The 27,252-nt window shown below is 58.8% G+C and overlaps 1 protein-coding gene across 7 annotated transcripts in view; it reads right to left on the reverse strand.

The window, feature by feature from the left end:
• The window catches only part of ACOX3 (acyl-CoA oxidase 3, pristanoyl), a 38,620-nt gene extending 11,368 nt beyond the window's left edge, over nt 1–27,252 (reverse strand). Inside the window, exons 1-10 of one of the 7 annotated variants that reach the window (XM_060188524.1) lie at nt 26,989–27,252; nt 19,323–19,493; nt 18,609–18,839; nt 16,916–16,990; nt 15,821–15,910; nt 14,338–14,481; nt 13,853–13,941; nt 10,341–10,437; nt 10,044–10,223; nt 9,649–9,771 (exon numbers count right to left, since the gene is read on the reverse strand). In XM_060188524.1, coding sequence (XP_060044507.1) covers nt 9,649–9,771; nt 10,044–10,223; nt 10,341–10,437; nt 13,853–13,941; nt 14,338–14,481; nt 15,821–15,910; nt 16,916–16,990; nt 18,609–18,839; nt 19,323–19,451 — 1,158 coding nt within the window. In that variant the 5' untranslated portion in view covers nt 19,452–19,493; nt 26,989–27,252. Of the gene's footprint in view, nt 1–9,648; nt 9,772–10,043; nt 10,224–10,340; nt 10,438–13,852; nt 13,942–14,337; nt 14,482–15,820; nt 15,911–16,915; nt 16,991–18,608; nt 18,840–19,322; nt 19,494–20,314; nt 20,349–20,625; nt 20,689–22,685; nt 22,808–22,834; nt 22,879–26,988 lie in introns of those variants that run through there. The other 6 variants (XM_060188521.1, XM_060188520.1, XM_060188519.1 and 3 more) reach the window with 6 other exon arrangements.

Below are 27,252 nucleotides of genomic sequence, written 5' to 3' on the forward strand. Positions count from 1 at the left end.
TCTCATCTCATCTCCATCTCATCTCATCTCCATCTCATCTCATCTCATCACATCTCCATCTCATCTCCATCTCATCCCATCTCATCTCATCTCCATCTCCATCTCATCTCATCTCATCTCCATCTCATCTCCATCCATCTCATCTCATCTCATCTCATCTCATCTCATCTCCATCTCATCTCATCTCCATCTCATCTCATCTCCATCTCCATCTCCATCTCATCTCATCTCATCTCATCTCCATCTCATCTCATCTCATCTCATCTCATCTCATCTCATCTCATCTCATCTCCATCTCATCTCATCTCATCTCATCTCATCTCATCTCATCTCCATCTCATCTCATCTCATCTCATCTCATCTCATCCATCATCTCATCTCATCTCATCTCATCTCATCTCATCTCATCTCATCTCCATCTCATCTCCATCTCATCTCATCTCATCTCATCATCTCATCTCATCTCCATCTCATCCTCATCTCATCTCATCTCCATCTCATCTCCATCTCCATCTCATCTCCATCTCATCTCATCTCCATCTCATCTCCATCTCATCTCCATCTCCATCTCATCTCATCTCCATCTCATCTCATCTCATCTCCATCTCATCTCATCTCCATCTCATCTCATCTCATCTCATCTCATCTCCATCTCATCTCATCTCCATCTCATCTCATCTCCATCCATCTCCATCTCATCTCATCTCCATCTCATCTCATCTCATCTCATCTCATCTCATCTCATCTCCATCTCATCCTCTCATCTCATCTCCATCTCATCTCATCTCATCTCATCTCCATCTCCATCTCCATCTCCATCTCCATCTCATCTCATCTCATCTCATCTCATCTCATCTCCATCTCATCTCATCTCCATCTCATCTCATCTCATCTCATCTCCATCTCATCTCATCTCATCTCCATCTCATCTCATCTCATCTCATCTCATCTCATCTCATCTCATCTCATCTCATCTCCATCTCATCTCATCTCATCTCCATCTCCATCTCATCTCCATCTCCATCTCATCTCATCTCATCTCATCTCATCTCATCTCATCTCCATCTCCATCTCATCTCCATCTCCATCTCATCTCATCTCCATCTCATCTCATCTCATCTCATCATCTCATCTCATCTCATCTCATCTCATCTCATCTCATCTCATCTCCATCTCATCTCCATCTCATCTCATCTCCATCTCATCTCATCTCATCTCATCTCATCTCCATCTCCATCTCCATCTCCATCTCATCTCATCTCCATCTCATCTCATCTCATCTCATCTCATCATCTCCATCTCATCTCCATCTCATCTCATCTCCATCTCATCTCATCTCCATCTCATCTCATCTCCATCTCATCTCATCTCCATCTCATCTCCATCTCATCTCATCTCCATCTCATCTCATCTCATCTCATCTCATCTCATCTCATCTCCATCTCATCTCATCTCATCTCATCTCCATCTCATCTCATCTCATCTCATCTCCATCTCCATCTCCATCTCCATCTCATCTCATCTCATCTCCATCTCATCTCCATCTCATCTCATCTCATCTCATCTCCATCTCATCTCATCTCATCTCCATCTCCATCTCCATCTCCATCTCATCTCCATCTCATCTCCATCTCATCTCATCTCATCTCATCTCCATCTCATCTCATCTCCATCTCATCTCCATCTCATCTCATCTCCATCTCATCTCCATCTCATCTCATCTCCATCTCATCTCATCTCCATCTCATCTCATCTCCATCTCATCTCATCTCCATCTCATCTCATCTCATCTCATCTCATCTCCATCTCATCTCATCTCATCTCATCTCCATCTCATCTCATCTCATCTCATCTCCATCTCCATCTCATCTCCATCTCATCTCATCTCATCTCATCTCATCTCATCTCCATCTCATCTCCATCTCATCTCATCTCCATCTCATCTCATCTCATCTCATCTCCATCTCCATCTCCATCTCCATCTCATCTCATCTCCATCTCATCTCCATCTCCATCTCCATCTCCATCTCCATCTCCATCTCATCTCATCTCATCTCATCTCATCTCATCTCCATCTCATCTCATCTCCATCTCATCTCATCTCCATCTCCATCTCCATCTCCATCTCCATCTCATCTCATCTCATCTCCATCTCATCTCATCTCATCTCCATCTCATCTCATCTCATCTCATCTCATCTCATCTCATCTCCATCTCCATCTCCATCTCCATCTCATCTCATCTCCATCTCATCTCATCTCATCTCATCTCCATCTCATCTCATCTCATCTCATCTCATCTCATCTCCATCTCATCTCATCTCATCTCATCTCATCTCCATCTCATCTCCATCTCATCTCCATCTCCATCTCCATCTCCATCTCATCTCATCTCATCTCCATCTCATCTCATCTCATCATCTCCATCTCATCTCATCTCATCTCATCTCATCTCCATCTCATCTCATCTCCATCTCATCTCCATCTCATCTCATCTCCATCTCATCTCCATCTCATCTCCATCTCATCTCATCTCCATCTCCATCTCATCTCATCTCATCTCCATCTCATCTCCATCTCCATCTCATCTCATCTCATCTCACTCATCTCATCTCCATCTCATCTCATCTCCATCTCATCTCATCTCCATCTCCATCTCCATCTCATCTCATCTCATCTCATCTCCATCTCATCTCATCTCATCTCATCTCATCTCATCTCATCTCATCTCCATCTCATCTCACTCATCTCATCTCATCTCATCTCATCTCCATCTCATCTCCATCTCATCTCATCTCATCTCTCATCTCATCTCATCTCATCTCCATCTCCATCTCATCTCATCTCCATCTCCATCTCCATCTCATCTCATCTCATCTCATCTCATCTCATCTCATCTCCATCTCATCTCATCTCATCTCATCTCCATCTCATCTCCATCTCCATCTCATCTCCATCTCATCTCATCTCATCTCATCTCCATCTCCATCTCCATCTCCATCTCATCTCATCTCCATCTCATCTCATCTCATCTCCATCTCATCTCATCTCCATCTCATCTCATCTCCATCTCATCTCATCTCCATCTCATCTCATCTCCATCTCATCTCATCTCCATCTCATCTCCATCTCATCTCATCTCCATCTCATCTCATCTCATCTCATCTCATCTCATCTCATCTCCATCTCATCTCATCTCATCTCATCTCCATCTCATCTCATCTCCATCTCCATCTCCATCTCCATCTCCATCTCCATCCATCTCATCTCATCTCATCTCATCTCATCTCCATCTCATCTCATCTCCATCTCATCTCCATCTCATCTCATCTCCATCTCATCTCATCTCATCTCCATCTCCATCTCATCTCATCTCATCATCTCATCTCATCTCATCTCATCTCCATCTCATCTCATCTCATCTCCATCTCCATCTCATCTCCATCTCCATCATCTCATCTCATCTCATCTCATCTCATCTCCATCTCCATCTCATCTCCATCTCCATCTCATCTCATCTCCATCTCATCTCATCTCATCTCATCTCATCTCATCTCATCTCATCTCATCTCATCTCATCTCATCTCCATCTCATCTCCATCTCATCTCATCTCCATCTCATCTCATCATCTCATCTCATCTCCATCTCCATCTCCATCTCCATCTCATCTCATCTCCATCTCATCTCATCTCATCTCCATCTCATCTCATCTCCATCTCATCTCCATCTCATCTCATCTCCATCTCATCTCCATCTCATCTCATCTCCATCTCATCTCATCTCCATCTCATCTCCATCTCATCTCATCTCCATCTCATCTCATCTCATCTCATCTCATCTCATCTCATCTCCATCTCATCTCATCTCTCATCTCCATCTCATCTCATCTCATCTCATCTCCATCTCCATCTCCATCTCATCTCATCTCCATCTCATCTCCATCTCATCTCATCTCATCTCATCTCCATCTCATCTCATCTCATCTCATCTCCATCTCCATCTCCATCTCCATCTCATCTCATCCATCTCATCTCATCTCATCTCATCTCCATCTCATCTCATCTCCATCTCATCTCCCTCATCTCATCTCCATCTCATCTCATCTCCATCTCATCTCATCCATCTCATCTCATCTCCATCTCACTCATCTCATCTCATCTCATCACATCTCATCTCATCTCCATCCATCTCATCTCATCTCATCTCCATCTCATCTCATCTCATCATCTCATCTCCATCTCATCTCCATCTCATCTCATCATCTCATCTCATCACTCCATCATCTCATCTCATCTCATCTCCATCTCATCTCATCTCATCTCATCTCATCTCCATCTCCATCTCCATCTCCATCTCATCTCATCTCATCTCATCTCATCTCCATCTCATCTCATCTCCATCTCATCTCATCTCATCTCATCTCCATCTCATCTCATCTCATCTCATCTCATCTCATCTCATCTCCATCTCATCTCATCTCATCTCATCTCCATCTCATCTCATCTCATCTCCATCTCCATCTCCATCTCCATCTCCATCTCATCTCATCTCATCTCATCTCATCTCATCTCATCTCATCTCATCTCCATCTCCATCTCCATCTCATCCATCTCCATCACCATCTCATCTCATCATCTCATCTCATCTCATCTCATCCCTCTCATCTCCATCTCATCTCATCTCCATCTCATCTCATCTCCATCTCATCTCCATCTCATCTCATCTCATCTCCATCTCATCTCATCTCCATCTCATCTCATCTCATCTCTCATCTCCATCTCATCTCATCTCCATCTCATCTCCATCTCATCTCATCTCATCTCCATCTCATCTCATCTCCATCTCATCTCCATCTCATCTCATCTCCATCTCATCTCCATCTCATCTCAACTCATCTCATCTCCATCTCATCTCATCACATCTCCATCACTCATCTCATCTCCATCTCATCTCCATCTCATCTCCATCTCCATCTCATCTCATCTCATCTCCATCTCATCTCATCTCCATCTCATCTCATCCATCTCATCTCCATCATCTCCATCTCATCTCATCTCATCTCATCTCATCTCATCTCATCTCCATCTCATCTCATCTCATCTCATCTCCATCTCATCTCATCTCCATCTCATCTCCATCTCATCTCATCTCCATCTCATCTCATCTCCATCTCATCTCCATCTCATCTCATCTCATCTCCATCTCATCTCATCTCATCTCCATCTCATCTCATCTCCATCTCATCTCATCTCATCTCATCTCCATCTCATCTCATCTCCATCTCATCTCATCTCCATCTCATCTCAATCCATCTCCATCTCATCTCCATCTCATCTCCTCTCCATCTCATCTCATCTCATCTCACTCATCTCATCTCCATCTCATCTCATCTCCATCTCATCTCATCTCCATCTCATCTCATCTCCATCTCATCTCATCTCCATCTCATCCATCTCATCTCATCTCCATCTCATCTCATCTCATCTCCATCTCATCTCCATCTCATCTCCTGCCTCTCCATCTCATCTCATCTCATCTCATCTCCTCTCTCTCCATCTCATCTCCATCTCCATCTCATCTCATCTCATCTCCATCTCATCTCATCTCATCTCCATCTCATCTCCATCTCATCTCATCTCCATCTCATCTCATCTCATCTCCATCTCATCTCATCTCCATCTCATCTCCATCTCATCTCATCTCCATCTCATCTCCATCTCATCTCCATCTCATCTCATCTCCATCTCATCTCATCTCATCTCCATCTCATCTCCATCTCATCTCATTTCCATCTCATCTCATCTCATCTCCATCTCATCTCCATCTCATCTCATCTCCTCTCTCTCCATCTCATCTCATCTCATCTCATCTCCATCTCATCTCATCTCATCTCATCTCCATCTCATCTCATCTCATCTCCATCTCATCTCATCTCCATCTCATCTCATCTCATCTCATCTCATCTCCATCTCATCTCCATCTCATCTCATCTCCATCTCATCTCATCTCATCTCCATCTCATCTCCATCTCATCTCCATCTCATCTCCTGCCTCTCCATCTCATCTCATCTCATCTCCTCTCTCTCCATCTCATCTCATCTCATCTCCATCTCATCTCATCTCATCTCCATCTCATCTCCATCTCATCTCCATCTCATCTCATCTCCATCTCATCTCATCTCATCTCCATCTCATCTCATCTCATCTCCATCTCATCTCCATCTCATCTCCATCTCATCTCCATCTCATCTCCATCTCATCTCATCTCCATCTCATCTCATCTACTCTCATCTCTATCTCATCTCATCTCCTCTCCCTCCATCTCATCTCATCTCCATCTCATCTCATCTCCATCTCATCTCCTGCCTCTCCATCTCATCTCATCTCATCTCCTCTCTCTCCATCTCATCTCATTTCATCTCATCTCCATCTCATCTCCATCTCATTTCATCTCATCTCCATCTCATCTCATCTCCATCTCATCTCATCTCCATCTCATCTCCATCTCATCTCATCTCCATCTCATCTCCATCTCATCTCATCTCCATCTCATCTCATCTCATCTCATCTCCATCTCATCTCCTCTCATCTCCATCTCATCTCATCTCCATCTCATCTCCATCTCATCTCATCTCCTCTCATCTCATCTCCTCTCATCTCCTCTCATCTCCATCTCATCTCCATCTCATCTCATCTCATCTCCATCTCATCTCCATCTCATCTCCACTCCTCTCATCTCCTCTCATCTCCATCTCATCTCATCTCCATCTCCTCTCCATCTCATCTCATCTCCTCTCATCTCCTCTCATCTCCATCTCATCTCCATCTCATCTCCATCTCATCTCATCTCCATCTCATCTCCATCTCATCTCATCTCCATCTCATCTCATCTCCATCTCCATCTCCTCTCCATCTCATCTCATCTCATCTCACCTCATCTCCATCTCGTCTCGTCTCGTCTCCTTTCTCTCCATCTCATCTCCTGCCTCTCCATCTCATCTTTTCCTCTTCCCCCCTCTCTCTTCTTCCTAGCTTTCCCTATCAGCCTGTCTCTCTTCTCTCTCTGTTTCCCTTTTCTCTGTGTCTTCTCTCCTGCTCTGTCTCTCCTTATCTCCATCTCCCTTCTCCCTCTCTCTCTCTTTCTCTCTCTCCCTCTCTCCTGTCCCTCTCTCTCCCTCTTTCTCTCCCTCTCTCTCTCTCCCTCTCTCTCTCTCCATCTCTCTCCTTCTCTCTCTCCCTTTCTCTTCTCTCTCTCCCTCTCTCTCTCTCCCTCTTTCTCTCTCTCCCTCTTTCTCTCTCCCTCTTTCTCTCTCCCTCTCTCTCCTTCTCCCTCTCTCTCCCTCTCCTTCTCTCTCTCCCTCTCTCATCCTCTCCCTCTCTCTCTCCCTCTCTCCCCCCTCTCTCCCTCTCTCTCCCTCTCTCCTGTCCCCCTCTACATAGAGTTAGAAATGGGGAGGGAAAGCCCCAGGAAGAGCAGTGCACCCCCGCAGCCCTGCTCCGTCACGACTGAAGCTTCCCCCTGCAGGTGGAATCCGGGGGCTCGAACCCGGGTCCTTGTGCCCTGTAACACGGTGGGCTGGTGGCGCAGCACTGAGCCCTGTGGAAACCCTGCCACAAAATAAATGACACAAAGAGGCAGGAGCCACAGTCCCCGCTCGCCTGCCTGCCTGCTGCACTCGGCCCTCAGCCCTCAGCCCTCAGGCTCGGCACCCGACACGGAGGCCAGCAGGTCAGAGACTCCCAGAGCCTCCGCAGGGGGCTGCCTGAGGGCCAGGAAACTGCCCACACTCACACTCACACTCACTCACACACACACTGAACCACACACTCTCACACACACACTCACTCACACACTCACACACTGAACCACACTCACACAGAGAACCACACACTCACACACACACACACTTTCACACTCACACACACACAGAGAACCACACACTCTCTCACACACTCACACTCACTCACACACACACTCACACACACACTGAACCACACTCACACAGAGAACCACACACTCAAACACACTCACTCACACACACACAGTCTGTCTCTCTCACACACACAGTCTCACACACAGTCACAATCACTGACACTCACACACCTACTCACACAGTCTCACACACACTCACAGTCACAATCACACACACACACACTCACACTCACACACACACTCTCACATACAGTCTCTCACACAAACACACACACATTCACATACATTCAGTCACACACACTGTCTCTCACACAAACACACTCACACACATTCACATACATTCAGTCACACACACTGTCTCACACACTGACACTCACACACACATACTCACACACACGCACACACTCACACAGTCACACACACGCACACACACACATGCGCACACACACACGCACACACAGTCACACACACTCATACAGTCACACACACAGACACACACACTCATACAGTCACACACACTCACACAGTCACACACACGCACACACACACACACACGCACACACGGACGCACACACAGTCACACTCACACTCATACAGTCAGTCACACACACACACTCACACAGTCACACACACTCACTCACTCACACACAGTCACACACACTCACACGCACACACACTCACACGCCAACCTACAGTCCCTCCCAGCCTCCACCTGTAATAGGTCGTGCTCCCAGCGGCAGTGGGGACTCAGGCAGGGCAGCCCCACCCCCAGGCCGGCTCCCACCCCACAGTGCACCCTGCTGGCGGGGCCCCGGGCGGCGGGCAGGGAGAGCCGGGTCACGGGGCTGTGTCCCCCTCCCCAGGCCAGGGCCGTGACGCCGTGATGTCCCCACAGGCCACCTAAGGACCAGGGCTTAGATGCTCTGGGGGCCGGGTGATGCCCCCAAACCTATCACGAGAGGCCAGCCCCAGAGGGGCACCGGACCCTGCCCTCCCAAGCTGTGGCCTAGGGGTGCTCCCCAGTAGGGCTGGGGGCTGAGGGCTCACCTGGGGGGACTTGGGGACTCACCTGGGGGAACTCGGAGGGCTCATCTGGGGGGACTCGGGGGGTTAGGGACTCACCTAGGGGGACTCGGGGGGTTGGGGGCTCATCTGGGGGGACTCGGAGGGCTCACCTGGGGAAACTTGGGGGGTTAGGGACTCACCTGGGGGGACTTGGGGGGTTGGGGGCCCAGCTGGGGGGACTCGGAGGGCTCACTAGGGGGGCTTGGGGGCTCACCTGGGAGGATTTGGGGGGTTGGGGGCTCACCTGGGACAATTTGGGGGGTTGGGGGCTCACCTGGGAGGATTTAGGGGGGTTGGGGGCTCACCTGGGGGGACTAGGGAACTCACCTGGGGGATTTGGGGCGTTGGGGGCTCTTCTGGGGGAATTTATGGGTTTGGGGACTCACTTGGGGGGACTTGGGGGGTTGGGTGCTCACCTGGGGGACTTAGGGGGGGCTGAAGGCTCACCTGGGGGGACTCAGGGGTTGGGGGCTCATCTGGGGCTTCTGGGGGTCATGGGGGCCCTGGAGGCTGGGGGTCACTGGGGGGATGGGCAACCAGGGGGCTGTCACCTGAGGCTTTGGGGCTCACCTGCTGGTGGAGGGGGCTTGGGATCTGGGAGCTCAGGAGGGACTGGGGCTCCCCAGGGTCTCGGGGGGCTGGATGCTCACCTGCCGAGCACTGGGGCGGCCCTGCAGGAGGCCCCGCTGATGCTCAACCATGTCCATGTACAGCACCTTGGAGAAGTGGTCCAGCGCGAAGGAGGCGGCCAGGTACGGCAGGAGGCGCCATTGCTGGGGTTGGGGGACACGGAGTTCCACAGGAGTCCGCACGGGGACAGGCCGCCCCCCAGGCTGCAGCCATGCCGGCGGGCGGTGATGTCACCCGGGGCTGGTCTGGGGGGCCCACGCGAGCCAGCAGGCACTGTGCGTCCACGCACGTAGCGAGGCTGGAGCCCCGGCACCACACGGGAGGCGCCACGGCACAGGGGGAAGCCCTGAGGCTTCTCCCCCCACCCACTTCTCTGGACCAGCGGCCCGGGAGAGGTGCCGCCCGAGAGCCTCACCTGCAGCTGGTACTCCAGCACCGGGACCTCCTCGTGGGCCGGGCCGAACTGGCGCCGGGTAGCGGAGAAACGCACGGCGATGATGACAGCCAGCTTGAGGTTGGCCACGGCCATGCCTATGATGCTGACGCGGCCGAAGGAGAGGCTGCCCAGGGATGCCCCGAAACGTTGCCGCGAGTCCTGGGGACAGGGAGGCCGAGCCCCGGGTCGGGCCTGAGGGCGTGCGGAGGGCGCCCCGGGGGCCGGGCACAGGGGTCCAGGGCGGCGACTGCCCCCGGGGGTCCCGGTCACCCGCACCTTGAAGGGTGTGACGTAGCTGCCCTCAGGGGTGACGTCCCCGGTGCGGTTGAGCAGATCCTGCCGGGGGACTCGGACCTTGTGGAACATGGCGAAGCTGCGGGGACAGAGGGGGACGGACTCAGCTGCGGACGGGAGCCCTCAGGCGAAGACAGGGCCCAGGGTGCGGACTGTCCTGTCGCCGATGTGGTCTGTCCCTCTGTCCCAGGCGGGCATCTGTCCCTGGTGGGCGTCTGTCCCTCTGTTCCCTGGGGCATCTGTCCCTCTGTCCCAGGGTGGGGGGTCTGTCCGTGTCACAGCAAGGCAGGCTGGGACGCCACTTCCCCCTCGACAGGAAGTGGGAGCAGAGCCCTGAGAGTGGGGGCACAGGGGCAGCCCCTGTGGAGAGGGTGGGGGACGTCTGCCCCTAGGCTACCACTGCCCACATCCCAGGAGGCCCCGGGTCGGGTGCCATGAACAGCGGGAGACTCGGGTTCAAGCCCACGGCACCACATGCAGGAAAAGCTCCATGCGCAGTGGAGTAGTGCTGTGGTCTCTCCCTCTCTCTCTCAGCAGTGCTGTGGTCTCTCTCTCTCTCCAGCAGTGCTGATCTCTCTCTCCAGCAGTGCTGTGATCTCTCTCTCCAGCAGTGCTGTGATCTCTCTCTCCAGCAGTGCTGTGATCTCTCTCTCCAGCAGTGCTGTGATCTCTCTCTCCAGCAGTGCTGTGGTCTCTCTCTCTCCAGCAGTGCTGTGATCTCTCTCTCCAGCAGTGCAGTGGTCTCTCTCTCCAGCAGTGCTGTGATCTCTCTCTCCAGCAGTGCTGTGATCTCTCTCTCCAGCAGTGCTGTGATCTCTCTCTCTGCAGTGCTGTGATCTCTCTCTATAGCAGTGCTGTGGTCTCTCTCTCTCCAGCAGTGCTGTGGTCTCTCTCTCCAGCAGTGCTGTGATCTCTCTCTCTCCAGCAGCGCTGTGGTCTCTCTCTCCAGCAGTGCTGTGATCTCTCTCTCCAGCAGTGCTGTGATCTCTCTCTCCAGCAGTGCTGTGATCTCTCTCTCCAGCAGTGCTGTGGTCTCTCTCTCTCCAGCAGTGCTGTGATCTCTCTCTCCAGCAGTGCAGTGGTCTCTCTCTCCAGCAGTGCTGTGATCTCTCTCTCCAGCAGTGCTGTGATCTCTCTCTCCAGCAGTGCTGTGATCTCTCTCTCTGCAGTGCTGTGATCTCTCTCTATAGCAGTGCTGTGGTCTCTCTCTCTCCAGCAGTGCTGTGGTCTCTCTCTCCAGCAGTGCTGTGATCTCTCTCTCTCCAGCAGCGCTGTGGTCTCTCTCTCCAGCAGTGCTGTGATCTCTCTCTCCAGCAGTGCTGTGATCTCTCTCTCTCCAGCAGTGCTGTGATCTCTCTCCAGCAGTGCTGTGATCTCTCTCTACAGCAGTGCTGTGGTCTCTCTCTCCAGCAGTGCTGTGATCTCTCTCTCCAGCAGTGCTGTGATCTCTCTCCAGCAGTGCTGTGGTCTCTCTCTCCAGCAGTGCTGTGATCTCTCTCCAGCAGTGCTGTGGTCTCTCTCTCCAGCAGTGCTGTGATCTCTCTCTCTACAGCAGTGCTGTGGTCTCTCTCTCCAGCAGTGCTGTGATCTCTCTCTCCAGCAGTGCTGTGATCTCTCTCCAGCAGTGCTGTGGTCTCTCTCCAGCAGTGCTGTGGTCTCTCTCTCCAGCAGTGCTGTGATCTCTCTCTCCAGCAGTGCTGTGATCTCTCTCCAGCAGTGCTGTGATCTCTCTCTCTCCAGCAGTGCTGTGATCTCTCTCCAGCAGTGCTGTGGTCTCTCTCTCCAGCAGTGCTGTGATCTCTCTCCAGCAGTGCTGTGATCTCTCTCCAGCAGTGCTGTGATCTCTCTCCAGCAGTGCTGTGATCTCTCTCCAGCAGTGCTGTGATCTCTCTCTCTCCAGCAGTGCTGTGGTCTCTCTCTCCAGCAGTGCTGTGATCTCTCTCTCCAGCAGTGTTGTGATCTCTCTCCAGCAGTGCTGTGATCTCTCTCTCCAGCAGTGCTGTGATCTTTCTCTCTCCAGTAGTGCTGTGATCTCTCTCTCTCCAGCAGTGCTGTGATCTCTCTCCAGCAGTGCTGTGGTCTCTCTCTCTCCAGCAGTGCTTGGTCTCTGTTCCCGAGGCTGCAGGGGCTGAGGAGGAGCAGTGGCTTGGAGGACTTGAGTCTTGGGAGGTGGCTGCCCTGGTGGTGCTGGGGATGGAACCCTGGGCCCCAGAGGCTCAGGCAGAAGAGTCTGTCCCAGAACCTGTGTCGTCTCTCGCACTGCTTTGTCTCCTCTCCTGCCATGTGCAGTGCCTGGCCTAGAGCACACCCGGCGCCATTTCCCAGGCCGACTCCCCCTCTGTTTCAGAGGAGGGACCTCAGCTTCCCCACCCCTGAATTCAGCCTCCTGTGTGCTGGGACTTGAACCCAGGGCCTCATGAGACAGGCCTGAAGATTCTGGTTTATGGCACAGGGGTGGAGGGAGCTTGGGGGTCAGGGCCTGGGGGCAGGGGGCTGGTCGCCGGGGCCAGAGGACGGAGGCGGGGATCCGGGTGGCCCGCGGGACGCGAGGGCTGGGAGATGCAGTGGGAGGGTGACCGCTGGCCCCGGGCACCTGCCAAGGGCCCCAACCCTGGGCTTGCTGGGCCACAAGTGAGACACGGGGTATGGGGTCCAGGCTGGGGGTGCCTCCCGGGCCCTCCTGCCAGCTCTCAGGCCCACACTCATCTGCCCCCTTCCCAGCCGGCACCCAGAATGCTGGGTCTCCAGAGCAGGGTGACAGCCAGACCCCTGGCAGGGGACCGAGAGGGTCACTCCCATAGGTGACGACCAGGCCGGGGGGCTGAGGGGAGGCGTGGGACCCCACCGGCCGCAAGACCAGGAGATGGACCGGAGGACCATCAGGGGCAGTGGACAGAGGTGTGGCTGGCAGCCCCGGGGTGCAGAGGGGCCCCAGGCTCACAGAGGGCCAGGTTCCCGGTGGGGCGGCTACCCGTCGCCCAGGCTCCCGGTGGGGCGGCTACCCATCGCCCAGGCTCCCGGTGGGGCGGCTACCCGTTGCCCAGGCTCCCAGTGGGGTGGCTACCCATCGCCCAGGCTCCCGGTGGACGGTTACCCATCGCCCAGGCTCCCGGTGGGGCGGCTACCCGTCCCCCAGGCTCCCGGTGGGGCGGCTACCCGTCGCCCAGGCTCCCGGTGGGGCGGCTACCTGTCGCCCAGGCTCCCGGTGGGGCGGTTACCCGTCGCCCAGGCTCCCGGTGGGGCGGCTACCCGTCGCCCAGGCTCCCGGTGGGGCGGCTACCCGTCGCCCAGGCTCCCGGTGGGGCGGCTACCCGTCGCCCAGGCTCCCGGTGGGGCGGCTACCCGTCGCCCAGGCTCCCGGTGGGCGGTTACCCATCGCCCAGGCTCCTGGTGGGGCGGCTACCCGTCGCCCAGGCTCCCGGTGGGCGGTTACCCATCGCCCAGGCTCCCGGTGGGCAGCTACCCGTCGCCCAGGCTCCCGGTGGGGCACCTACCCGTTGTCCAGGCCGTTCTGCCCCAGCTTCCTCCCGATGTCACCCACCATCACCCCCGGCATGGGCAGCAGGGTCTTGGGGTCCCGGATCTGCGGACCGCAGCAAGCAGACACGTGGCCATGGAGGGTACACCGCGGACCCCACGCCCCCCAGACGGCCGTACCCTGCCGGGGCCACACAGATGGGACGGGAGGCCCCCGGTCTCCCAGACGGGCCCCACACCCAATGCCGGGTGTCCCCCGGGCGTCAGAGGCGGGTGTGGGGACGAGGGCAGAGCCTGGTCGGCCCTGGAGCTGGGGGGCCTGCCGGGGCGGGGCGCGGGCGGGAAGGACTCCCCCACGTCCCAGGAGAGCCCAGGAGGGAGAGGCCAGGAGCCAGACCCGGCTGAGCCTGGGGGGCTGCCTGGAGGAGGGCACTCCTCCCCACTCGAGGAAGGCGGGTGCTGGGGCGCAGGGGCCGAGGAGGGGTGCTGAGAGGCGGCCCACCTGCACGACGAAGGCATGCAGGCCGTGACACCCGCCGCCCGGCGTGTGGAGCTGCGCGTACACCACAGCGTGGGTGGCCGTCTTGCCCATGTTCCCCACCCAGAACTTGGCGGCTTCAAAGTCAGGAGAGTGAAGGATGAACTCCTGAGGGCAGAGAGGGAAGGGCTGAGGGACGGAGGGACGGGGAGAGGGAGGGAGAGAGAGAGGGAGGGAGGGAGACAGGGAGGGAGGGGGAGAGATGGAGAGGGAGAGAGAGGGAGATGGAGAAAGAGAGGCAGAGAGATGAAGAGGAAATGAAAGAGTGAGGCAAAGGGAGGGGGTTGGGGTGGGCTGGGGAGGGACGGAGGACAGAGGGACGGGGGACAGAGGGATGGGGGGACAGAGGGCCGGGGGACAGAGGGACAGGGGGACAGAGGGACGGGGGACAGAGGGACGGGGGGCAGAGGGACTGGGAACAGAGGGACGGGGGACAGAGGGATGGGGGGCAGAGGGACGGGGGACAGAGGGACGGGGGACAGAGGGACGGGGGGACAGAGGGACGGGGGACAGAGGGACGGGGGACAGAGGGACGGGGGGCAGAGGGACGGGGGCAGAGGGACTGGGAACAGAGGGACGGGGGACAGAGGGATGGGGGGCAGAGGGACGGGGGACAGAGGGACGGGGGGCAGAGGGACGGGGGGCAGAGGGACGGGGGACAGAGGGACGGGGGGCAGAGGGATGGGGGACAGAGGGACGGGGGGCAGAGGGACGGGGGGACAGAGGGACGGGGGGCAGAGGGACGGGGGGCAGAGGGATGGGGGACAGAGGGACGGGGGGCAGAGGGACGGGGGACAGAGGGACGGGGGGACAGAGGGACGGGGGACAGAGGGACGGGGGGCAGAGGGACGGGGGCAGAGGGACTGGGAACAGAGGGACGGGGGACAGAGGGATGGGGGGCAGAGGGACGGGGGACAGAGGGACGGGGGGCAGAGGGACGGGGGGCAGAGGGACGGGGGACAGAGGGACGGGGGGCAGAGGGACGGGGGGACAGAGGGACGGGGGGCAGAGGGACGGGGGGCAGAGGGATGGGGGACAGAGAGACTGGGGACAGAGGGACGGGGGACAGAGGGACGGGGGGCAGAGGGACGGGGGACAGAGGGACGGGGGGCAGAGGGACGGGGGGCAGAGGGACGGGGGACAGAGGGACGGGGGACAGAGGGACGGGGGGGCAGAGGGACGGGGGGACAGAGGGACGGGGGGACAGAGGGACGGGGGGGCAGAGGGACGGGGGGCAGAGGAACGGGGACAGCCTGCCCGAAGACCCTGGCGGCCCAGCGCGCGGCAGTCTCTGCGGGAGCCCCGGTCTGCCCCCCCCAGGCGACTAGCCTGTCCCTGGACCAGCACCCGCCCTGCAGGGAGGGACATGGAGGTCGGAGGCGCAGGGGTGATGGAGAGACGGTGGGTGCGGAGGTGGAGGACGCGGCTAGACAGACAGACGACCCACCTGGGTGTCGGGGTCGTAGTGGGCGGTGGTCCGGATGCCCTTGGTGTTGCTCCCGTGACTCAGCTCGGTCAGAGCGAAACAGCCAAAGATCTGGGGGGCGGCGGTCATGGCGGGCGGCCCCCCGGGACCCTCCCTCCGTCCCCTCGGAGACGCCCCTGCCCAGCGCCCAGGACAGAGGCACAGGGACAGTCAGAGTGGCGACGTGAGCGAGGCGGCCGGGGACGTGGGCGGCGTGGCCCAGGTTCAACCCCCAGCACCACCGTCAGCCGGGGCTGAGGCTCTGGGGGAAATAATAACAACAACAGTTCTGCGGGAGTCGGGCGGTGGCGCAGAGGGTTAAGCGTAGGTGGCGCAAAGCACAAGGACCGGCGTCAGGATCCCGGTTCGAGCCCCCGGCTTCCCACCTGCAGGGGAGTCGCTTCCCAGGCGGTGAAGCAGGTCTGCAGGTGTCTGTCTTTCTCTCCCCCTCTCTGTCTTCCCCTCCTCTCTCCATGTCTCTCTGTCCTACCCAACAATAACGACATCAATAACAAAAATAATAACAATAAAAAAGACAACAAGGCAACAAAAAGGAAAAAAAAAAAAAAAACAACGGCTCTGCGCACAGACTCTGCTGCCTGAGGCTCCGAGGCCCCAGGTTCAACCCCCAGCACCTCCATCAGCCAGTGCTGAGGCTCTGGGGAAAATAACAACAACAATAACAGTAACAGTAACAATTCTGCTAAAAGACTGCTGCCTGAGGCTCCAGGGCCCCAGTTCCATCCCGGCACTTCTGTCAGCCAGCGCTCCGCAGGGCCCTGGGCTCTGTGAGTCTCTCTCTGCTTAAAGCAGAATAAATCAAGAGAAGCCCAGGTGTGCAACCCCCGTCGGGCGCCGTCCCGGCCACGTCCTGCGCTGACCCCGCATCTCCAGAGCCGGACACGCACCTGCTGTGTCTACCACGCACTCAGTCCTCCTCCACCATCGCTTCTGAAAGGGCTCACACCGCAGCCCCGCGGCGCCCTCCCACGTGTGCCTGCAGGGTGCTGGCTGGGGTTCGAGCCCCAGGCCTCACACGTGGCCAGACCCACGCCCCCCAGGCCCCGCCAGCCTCACCTCCATGCTGAACACCTTCGGGATGTAATGGAGGTGCCTCTTAGAGCCCAAGATGGAGATGGTCGAGGAGAAAGTCTGCAAACGCCACACACAGCTCCCTGAGGCGGGGGCTCCCGACACCTGGGCAGTGCCCTCTCCGCCTCGCCCCTCCACGCTCTGGGCTGGGCAGTGCCCTCTCCGCCTCGCCCCTCCACGCTCTGGGCTGGGCAGTGCCCTCTCTCCGCCTCGCCCCTCCACGCTCTGGGCTGAGCAGTGCCCTCTCTCCGCCTCGCCCCTCCACGCTCTGGGCTGGGCAGTGCCCTCTCCGCCTCGCCCCTCCACGCTCTGGGCTGAGCAGTGCCCTCTCCGCCTCGCCCCTCCACGCTCTGGGCTGGGCAGTGCCCTCTCTCCGCCTCGCCCCTCCACGCTCTGGGCTGAGCAGTGCCCTCTCTCCGCCTCGCCCCTCCACGCTCTGGGCTGGGCAGTGCCCTCTCCGCCTCGCCCCTCCACGCTCTGGGCTGGGCAGTGCCCCCTCTCTCCGCCTCGCCCCTCTACGCTCTGGGCTGGGCAGTGCCCCCTCTCCGCCTCGCCCCTCCACGCTCTGGGCTGGGCAGTGCCCTCTCTCCGCCTCACCCCTCCACGCTCTGGGCTGGGCAGTGCCCCCTCTCCACCCCGCCCCTCCACGCTCTGGGATGGGCAGTTCCCTCTCCGACTCGCCCCTCCACGCTCTGGGCTGGGCAGTGCCCTCTCCGCCTCGCCCCTCCACGCTCTGGGCTGGGCAGTGCCCCCTCTCCGCCCCGCCCCTCCACGCTCTGGGCTGGGCAGTGCCCCCTCTCCGCCCCGCCCCTCCACGCTCTGGGCTGGGCAGTGCCCCCTCTCCGCCTCGCCCCTCCACGCTCTGGGCTGGGCAGTGCCCCCTCTCCGCCTCGCCCCTCCACGCTCTGGGCTGGGCAGTGCCCCTCTCCGCCCCGCCCCTCCAAGCTCTGGGCTGGGCAGTGCCCCCTCTCCGCCTCGCCCCTCCACGCTCTGGGCTGGGCAGTGCCCTCTCTCCGCCTCGCCCCTCCACGCTCTGGGCTGGGCAGTGCCCTCTCCGCCTTGCCCCTCCACGCTCTGGGCTGGGTGTGGCCTGGGGTCAGGGGTGGAGCCTAATGACTGATGGGTGTGGCCTGGGGTCCAGGGGGTGGGGCCTGGTGACGGGTAGGTGTGGCCTTGGGCCCAGGGGATGGGGCCTAGTGACTTATAGGTGTGGCCTGGGGTCAGGGATGGGACCAAGTGACTGATGGGTGTGGCCTGGGGTCCAGGGGGTGGGGCCTAGTGGCTGATGGGTGTGGCCTGGGGTCCAGGGGGTGGGGCCTAGTGGCTGATGGGTGTGGCCTGGGGTCCAGGGGGTGGGGCCTAGTGGCTGATGGGTGTGGCCTGAGGTCCAGGGGGTGGGGCCTAGTGGCTGATGGGTGTGGCCTGGGGTCCAGGGGGTGGGGCCTAGTGGCTGATGGGTGTGGCCTGGGGTCCCGGTGACTGATGGGTGTGGTCCGGGGTCTGGGTGGGGCCTGGGTGCAGGTGGGTGGATTCTTGGTGGGTGGGTCCTGTGATCTGGGTGGGTGGGTGGCGCCCTGTCCGGAGGGACCGGGTGGGGAGGTGGGTGGACCTGGGTGCAGCGGGCGGCCGTGTGGGTGGCAGCCGGGTCAGGAGGCGGTGCGCGCCGGGTGCAGCTCACCATGGCGTTGAGGAAGAACTTGGCGGTCAGCGACCAGTCGAACATGCCGAGACACTGCATGAGGACGACCGCGCGCAGGGGCTGCGCCATGATGCCGCTGGGCCGCAGCAGGTCGAGCTCCAGCAGGCGGCGGCAGCGCCGGAAGCTCAGCGCCCGGTGCCGCTCCAGGGGCAGGTGGGCGCGGGGCCCGGCGAACAGGGGGTCGCGCTCCAGGGCGTCGAAGATGCGTTTCTGCGGGCGGGGGCCTCAGGGGGCCGTCCAGGAGCACGCCCATGCCGGAGCCTGCTCCCCAGCCCCTGCACCCCTGCACCCCAACCGCTGCACCCCCGAACATGCAAACCCTGCTCCCCAGCCCCTGCACCCCCGACCCTGAGCCCCCTGCTCCGCAGCCCCTGCATCCCCGACCCTGCACCCCCTGCTCCCCAGCCCCTGCACCCCCGACCCTGCAACCCCTGCACCCCAGCCCCTGCACCCCAATCGCTGCACCCAGCCCCTCCACCCCAGCCCCTGCACCCCCTGCACCCAGCCCCCTCCATCCAAACCCCCTGCACCCCAGCCCCTGCACCCCGACCCTGCACCCCAGCCCCTGCACCCCCGACCCTGCACCCCCTGCATCCCAGTCCCTGCACCCCAGCCCCTCCACCCCAGCCCCTGCACCCCCTGCACCCAGCCCCCTCCATCCAAACCCCCTGCACCCCTGCCCCTGCACCTCACCTTGAAGCGCAGCATGTCCTCGCCCTCCAGGACCAGGGCCAGCGCCCGCCAGCAGAAAGAGGCCCGGGAACGGTAGGCACTGAGGGGGCCCCTGGGGGGCTCGGGCAGCAGGTCCTCGAGAGACGCCATGGCTGCCGCTGCTCCCACCGGCCGTACGGGATGGTCACCGCCCTGTGCAGAGACAGGGGACAGTGACCCGAGGACAGGGCGGTGCGGCACGGCCCCCACGGGCACCCTGCCCCTGCCCAGCCCGGCCCCTCCAGACCCGGGACTCCCACAGGGCAGGGCAGGGCAGGCGGGCCGGGCGGCCTGGAGGTGCCTGGCCTCGTCACCCAGGCAGGCTGGAGCCCGGCCTCCACCGCACTGAAGGAAGCTCTGTTGCTGTGGTCAGTCTTTCTCTCTGCACTTTATTTATTATTGGATGACACCGACAGAAATTGAAGGAGAAGGGAAGACAGAGAGCGAGAGAGACAGAGAGACATCTGCAGCCCTGCTCCACTCGAGAAGCTTCCCCCCGCAGGTGGGGACCAGGGGCTTGAACCCGGGACCTTGCGCACTAATGTGTGCGCTCAGCCAGGTGCACCACCACCCACCCCATATCCTATTTTTAATAGATTTTTAAAATATTTATTTATTGGATAGAGACAGAAATTGAGGGGAAAAGAGGTGATAAAGAGGGAGCGGGGAGTCGGGCTGTGGTGGCGCAGCGGGTTAAGCGCACGTGGCGCAAAGCACAAGGACCGGCGAGAGGATCCCGGTTCGAACCCCCGGCTCCCCACCTGCAGGGGAGTTGCTTCACAAGTGGTGAGGCAGGTCTGCAGGTGTCTGTCTTTCTCTCCCTCTCTCTGTCTTCCCCTCCTCTCTCCATTTCTCTCTATCCTGTCCAACAACGACGACATCAATAACAACAATAGTAATAACTACAACAATAAAACACGGGCAACAAAAGGGAATAAATGAATATTTTAAAAAGGTGAGAGACAGAGAGACACCTGCAGCCCTGCTTCTCCACTCATGACTTCTCCCCTTGCTTGAACCCGGGTCTCTGTGCCCTGTGATGTGAGCACTTAACCAGAGGTGCCACTGTCCAGTCTCCCTCCCTCCCTCTCTCTGTCTGTGTCTGTCAGAAAAAGAAGGAAGGAAGGAAGGAAGGATGGATGGATGGATGGATGGAGCCGGCCACCAGGCCATCCTGTTCGCGCTGTGCCCAGTGATAACCATAATGGTAAAAGGGGAATGAAATAGATCCTAAAGAAAGAGAAGAAAGCGGCCTGGACAACAGCTCCCACAGGAGGACACACACCTCGCTGCTGAGTGTGAGGCCCCGGGTTCGAGGACACACACCTGGCTGAGTGCGAGGCCCCGGGTTCGAGGACACACACCTCACTGCTGAGTGTGAGGCCCCGGGTTCGAGGTCACACACCTCACTGCTGAGTGTGAGGCCCCGGGTTCGAGGACACACACCTCACTGCTGAGTGTGAGGCCCCGGGTTCGAGGACACACACCTCACTGCTGAGTGCGAGACCCCGGGTTCGAGGACACACACCTCACTGCTGAGTGCGAGACCCCGGGTTCGAGGACACACACCTCACTGCTGAGTGTGAGGCCCCGGGTTCGAGGACACACACCTGGCTGAGTGCGAGGCCCCGGGTTCGAGGACACACACCTCACTGCTGAGTGCGAGACCCCGGGTTCGAGGACACACACCTGGCTGAGTGTGAGGCCCCGGGTTCGAGGACACACACCTGGCTGAGTGTGAGGCCCCGGGTTCGAGGACACACACCTCACTGCTGAGTGTGAGGCCCCGGGTTCGAGGACACACACCTCGCTGCTGAGTGTGAGGCCCCGGGTTCGAGGACACACACCTCACTGCTGAGTGCGAGACCCCGGGTTCGAGGACACACACCTCACTGCTGAGTGCAAGGCCCCGGGTTCGAGGACACACACCTGGCTGAGTGTGAGGCCCCAGGTTCGAGGACACACACCTGGCTGAGTGTGAGGCCCCAGGTTCGAGGACACACACCTGGCTGAGTGCGAGGCGCCGGGTTCGAGGACACACACCTGGCTGAGTGCGAGGGCCCGGGTTCGAGGACACACACCTCGCTGCTGAGTGTGAGGCCCCGGGTTCGAGGACACACACCTCACTGCTGAGTGCGAGACCCCGGGTTCGAGGACACACACCTCACTGCTGAGTGTGAGGCCCCGGGTTCGAGGACACACACCTGGCTGAGTGCGAGGCCCCGGGTTCGAGGACACACACCTCACTGCTGAGTGCGAGACCCCGGGTTCGAGGACACACACCTGGCTGAGTGTGAGGCCCCGGGTTCGAGGACACACACCTGGCTGAGTGTGAGGCCCCAGGTTCGAGGACACACACCTGGCTGAGTGTGAGGCCCCAGGTTCGAGGACACACACCTGGCTGAGTGCGAGGCGCCGGGTTCGAGGACACACACCTGGCTGAGTGCGAGGGCCCGGGTTCGAGGACACACACCTCGCTGCTGAGTGTGAGGCCCCGGGTTCGAGGACACACACCTCACTGCTGAGTGCGAGACCCCGGGTTCGAGGACACACACCTCACTGCTGAGTGTGAGGCCCCGGGTTCGAGGACACACACCTGGCTGAGTGTGAGGCCCCGGGTTCGAGGACACACACCTCACTGCTGAGTGTGAGGCCCCGGGTTCGAGGACACACACCTCACTGCTGAGTGTGAGGCCCCGGGTTCGAGGACACACACCTCACTGCTGAGTGCGAGACCCCGGGTTCGAGGACACACACCTCACTGCTGAGTGCAAGGCCCCGGGTTCGAGGACACACACCTCACTGCTGAGTGCGAGACCCCGGGTTCGAGGACACACACCTCACTGCTGAGTGTGAGGCCCCGGGTTCGAGGACACACACCTCACTGCTGAGTGTGAGGCCCCGGGTTCGAGGACACACACCTCACTGCTGAGTGCGAGACCCCGGGTTCGAGGACACACACCTGGCTGCTGTCCCGGAATCCCGGAGCCGGGCTGTCGGGGCGGCAAGTGCCCGGTGCCCAGGGTGCCCTGCCCGGGGCCGGGGGGCGGCGTGGCCTGGGCGGGCCACCGTTTCCGCGTTTCCGGGAGCGGCGCTGCCCGGCCGGCCTGTCGCCCCCTGCCCCCGGTGCAGGTCCCGGTCCCGGTCCCCGCAGGCGACCCGCGCGGGTCAAGACCAAGGTCAAGGTCGGCAGGTGCAGCCCGCCCGCCCGCGCCCCGGCCCCAGCCCGGCACTGTCTGCCGCCACCCCTGCCCCCGCCCCCCCCTGCGGCCCACCCTGTGCCCCCCGGCGCCCCCAAGCCGCGCAGCCCACTGTCCCCCGCGCCCCCGGCCCCGCCCCGCGCACCTCGGCCCCGAGTCCCCGCGCCGCAGGAGCCCGGGGAGCTGAAGCCCCGCCCACGCGCTGCTGACGTCACCGAGCCCCCCCCAACCCCGAGTCTCCGTGCCGCAGGAGCCCGGGGAGCTGAAGCCCCGCCCACTCACTGCTGACGTCACCGCGCACCCCAGTCCACGCGCCGCAGGAGCCCGGGGAGCTGAAGCCCCGCCCACGTGCTGCGACGTCACCACGCCCCCGCCAACTCCGAGTCCCCGCGCCGCAGGAGCCCGGGGAGCTGAAGCCCCGCCCACTCACTGCTAACGTCACCGCGCACCCCCAGTCCACGCGCCGCAGGAGCCTGGGGAGCTGAAGCCCCGCCCACGCGCTGCTGACGTCACCGCGCACCCCCCATTCCACGCGCTGCAGGAGCCCGGGGAGCTGAAGCCCCGCCCACGCACTGCTGACGTCACCGCGCACCCCAGTCCACGCGCCGCAGGAGCCCGGGGAGCTGAAGCCCCGCCCACTCACTGCTGACGTCACCGAGCAGCCCCGCCCCGTCGCCATGGAGACGCAGGGTGCAGACTCCGGCGGGCGGGGCGCCGCTGCCCCTCTTCCCCGGGACCCTGTGCTGGGGGCCCGCCGGAGCGGCCGCCAGGTCCCTCTCCCGCAGGGACCTCTTCATAAAGAAGGGCTGGGCGGTGGTGCGGCCAGTGGGGCGCGCATCCCTGTGCACGGGGACCCCGGGTTCAAGCCCCTGGCTCCCACCTGTAGGGGAGCTTCCTGAGCGGTGGCGCAGGGCTGCAGGTGTCCCGCTGCCTCCCTCCCTGCCTCCCTCTCCCGCTCGCTCGCTTCTTTAAAATCTTGCTAGTGACTTAACAGTGATTTACAAGACTGTGAGAAGACAGGGGTGCAACTCCCACCGTTTGCACACCAGAGTCCCGTGTCCCCACGCCTCCCCTGAACACTGCCGCGGCTCTCCCAAGGTCGCAGATGTGGTTGACTGTTATTTCTACATCTGTCTAGATTTGTATATATTTGTCCATTTAAAAATATGTTCATTATTGGATGGAGACAGACAAACTGAGAGGGAGCGAGACAGGGAGACGCCTGCAGCCCCGCTTCACCACTCATGAAGCTTTTCCCCCTGCAGCTGGGGACCTGGGGCTTGAACCCGGGTCCTTGTGCCCTGTAATGTGTGTGCTCAACCAGGTGCGCCACTGCCTGGCCTCCACCCCTTCTTTACTTTCACTTTTTTATTGCCACCAGCGTTATTTCTGAGACTTAGTGCCGGCACCAGGAATCCACCACTCCCAGGGGCCATTCCTCTCCCCCCTGTTTTTCCCTCCTTTATAGAGACAGCCAGACACTGAGAGAGAAGGGGGGTGAGAGAGAGGGAGAGAGACACACACCTGCAGCCCTGCTTCACCCCTTGCAAAGTCGGCCCCCTGCGGGTGGGAACCGGGGGTTCAAACCTGGGTCCTCGCACACTCAAATGTCTGGCCCCTTCTCATTTTATTCTCTGGTCCTGCCTTCTCTTCCTTAGTCACACGCAAACCTATTACTACGACTCAGTGTCCTTCTTCTCCTCTCCTCTCTCTGGGTCCTGACGGAGTTGGGGTTCAGAGCCCTCTGGCCATCTTCCCCTAACAGTTACCCCTCTGGGAGCCTGGGCCCAAATCCTTCATGGGGAGCAGCAGGTGGGAGCTCTGGCTTCTGTCTTTGCTTCTCCGCTGGACATGGACGTTGGCAGGTGGCCCCACACCCCCAGCCTGTGTCTGTCTGTCTGTCCCTAGTACCCCTTCTCTCTCAGTTTCTTTCTTAAAGTTTTTTTTAAAATTATCTTTATTTATTGATTGGATAGAGACAGCCAGAAAGTGAGAAAGGAGTGATACATAGGCAGAGAGAGAGAGAGAGAGACACCTGCGGCCTTGATCCACCGTCTGTGAAGCTTCCTCCCGCAGGTGGGGACCGGGGGCTTGAACCGGGGTCCTTGTGCACTGTAGTGTGTGCACTTAGCCAGGGACGCCACCACCCAGGCCCCCCGCAGTTTCTCTCTGTCCTATCCAGTAAAATTGAGAGGAAGGAAGGAAGGAAGGAAGGAAGGAAGAATGGCCCCCAGTAGCAGTGGGTTCACAGTGCAGGCACTGAACCGCAGAGACAACCCTGGTGACCATCAAAAAATACAATAAACAAATCACTAAATTTAAAAGGGAAATTTCTGTTTGATTGATTGATTCTTTTTGCCTCCAGGGTTATGACTGGGGCTTTGCACCAGCACTACAAATCCACTGGGAGGAGAGGGCACTGGGGCAGAGGCCAGGATGCCTGGGCTCTGCGGGAGGGGCCCAGGGGTGGCGACACCAGGTCCAGGGAGAGCGCTTCCTGGCAGAAACTTCTGGGGCCTTGTGCAAGACTTTCACGTGCCCACTGGAACTCTCCTGCACCTTGTCCCTTGCACCTTATTCTGCTTTCAACACAGCCCCCACCCCCCATGGGGCAGGACCGCGGGGACTAAGCCAGGGACACCAGGACACGCTGGCAAAGCACCACAGGCAGGAAGCTGCTCCCAGATGTCGTAGCAGAAGCCACAGGACCCCACACGTGTGGCTCTGGGTGACTTAACAATCACTTTTAAAAGTGATTTAGCCTTTGAGAGCTGCTCTCGGCCCTGATCCAGCTTTCTAGCCCTAGTCTCAACTCTGACTACATCTTCCCAGACAAGACTCTTAAGCCACCTGCATGTCAGCTGTCAGGCTTAGTCAGAATTACTCAAGTCAAGGGCCCCTTGGAACAGACCTAAAATAGACGTCCTGGCTTCTTCCCACATGAAGACCCTTAGTTCCATCTGCTCTGTTCCCACCTTTGGGTTCCTGTTTATTAAACAATCTGTTCTGCTTTCTATCTTACTGCCTTTCAGCCACCAAGCTGCAGATGCTGCCACGACGCCATCCTGACCTCCCTGGGCAGACGCCCTCACCTGTGTGTCCTGGAGCCTCCCCTCCCCAGAGCCCTGCCCCACTAGGGACAGACAGACACAGGCTGGGGGTGTGGATCCACCTGCCAGCACCCATGTCCAGTGGAGAAGCAATGACAGAAGCCAGAACTCCCACCTTCTGCTCCCCATAAAGAATTTGGGGTCCAGGCTCCCAGAGAGGTAAAGAACAGGGAAGTGAGGCTGGGTGGTGGTTCACACATTACAGTGCACAAGGACCCAAGTTCGAGCCCTCAGTCCCCACATGCAAGGGGGAACTTTTGCAAATGGTGAGGCAGGGCTGCAGGCGCCTCTCTCTCTCTCTCTCTCTCTCTCTCTCTCTGTTTCTGGCTGTCTCTATCCAATAAACAAAGATAATAGAAAATAAAAAAAAGAATAGAGAAGCTTCCAATGGAGGTGATGGGACATGGAACTCTGTGGAATTATACCCGTTACCTTACAATTTTGTTAATAATTATTGTCACTAATAAAATTCTTAAAAGGTCAATATATACAAATATAGACAGCTGTAGGAACAATAGTGACCCCATATCTGCAGCCTTGGAGAACTGCCGAGCTTCCAGTGGAGGGACTGGGGACACAGAACGTGGGTGGGAACAGTGCTAAGTTGTACCCCTGTTGTCTTGTAACTTTGTAAATCATAAGCCACTAATAAAAGAAAAGTCTGTTACATCAAAACACACACACACAAAAGGGAGTCGGGCGGTAGCGCAGCGGGTTAAGCGCAGGTGGTGCAAAGCACAAGGACCGGCATAAGGATCCCGGTTCGAGCCCCTGGCTCCCCACCTGCAGGGGAGTCGCTTCCCAGGCGGTGAAGCAGGTCTGTAGGTGTCTGTCTTTCTCTCCCCCTCTCTGTCTTCCCCTCCTCTCTCCATGTCTCTCTGTCCTATCCAACAACAATGACATGGATAATAACTACAACAATTAAAAAAAAAAGGGCAGCAAAAAAGGAAAAGAAGTAAGGAAAAGAATTCATCTTACTCAAGCCGACGGCCTGAGTCTGAGAAACTCCCTCAGGACCTCAGAACAGCCACCTTGACGGCTCAGACGTCAGGTCAGATGCAGGGGCTGAGGCAACACCTGGAACGCAAGTCCTGGCAGGGCCCCCCCCGCCCCACAGCCCCACAGCCCACAGCCGGCCTCAGTTCGCGGCTGCCCAGGCCAGGAGCCTCCCTCAGGGCCTGGTTCAAGGTGCCCTTGTCTGCTCCCGCCTCTGCTGCCTCTCGGTTTCCGCGGGGAATCCCGTCCACCTGGGCTCTCCCCCAGCCACCTCCTCTCCCCTGCCGCCCCACGGGTGTCACCTGCCTCCCTGGCTGCAGACTCTGGACCAGCGCCCCTCACCTCTTCACCCCGTCCCCCTCTCCTCGACCGGAGCCTCTGGTGCCCAGAGAGAGACCAGGACGCCTGTCTTCTCGGTTGACTCTGCGGCTGGCTTCTTTTTCCCTCCAGGGTTCCCAGGGTGCATCCCTGTCCAGCCTCCCAGATTCCAGCCCCTTTGGCCTCAGGCCTCACCAACCCCGTTGCAACCCGCCTTCGCGAGCCAGCTGTGCCTTTGATTTCAAGCTGGTTGTCCAGGATGCTCAATTCCAGCTCCGTGCCCTCTGT

Source organism: Erinaceus europaeus, chromosome 3, assembly GCF_950295315.1.
Source record: "Erinaceus europaeus chromosome 3, mEriEur2.1, whole genome shotgun sequence".
NCBI lineage: Eukaryota > Metazoa > Chordata > Mammalia > Eulipotyphla > Erinaceidae > Erinaceus > Erinaceus europaeus.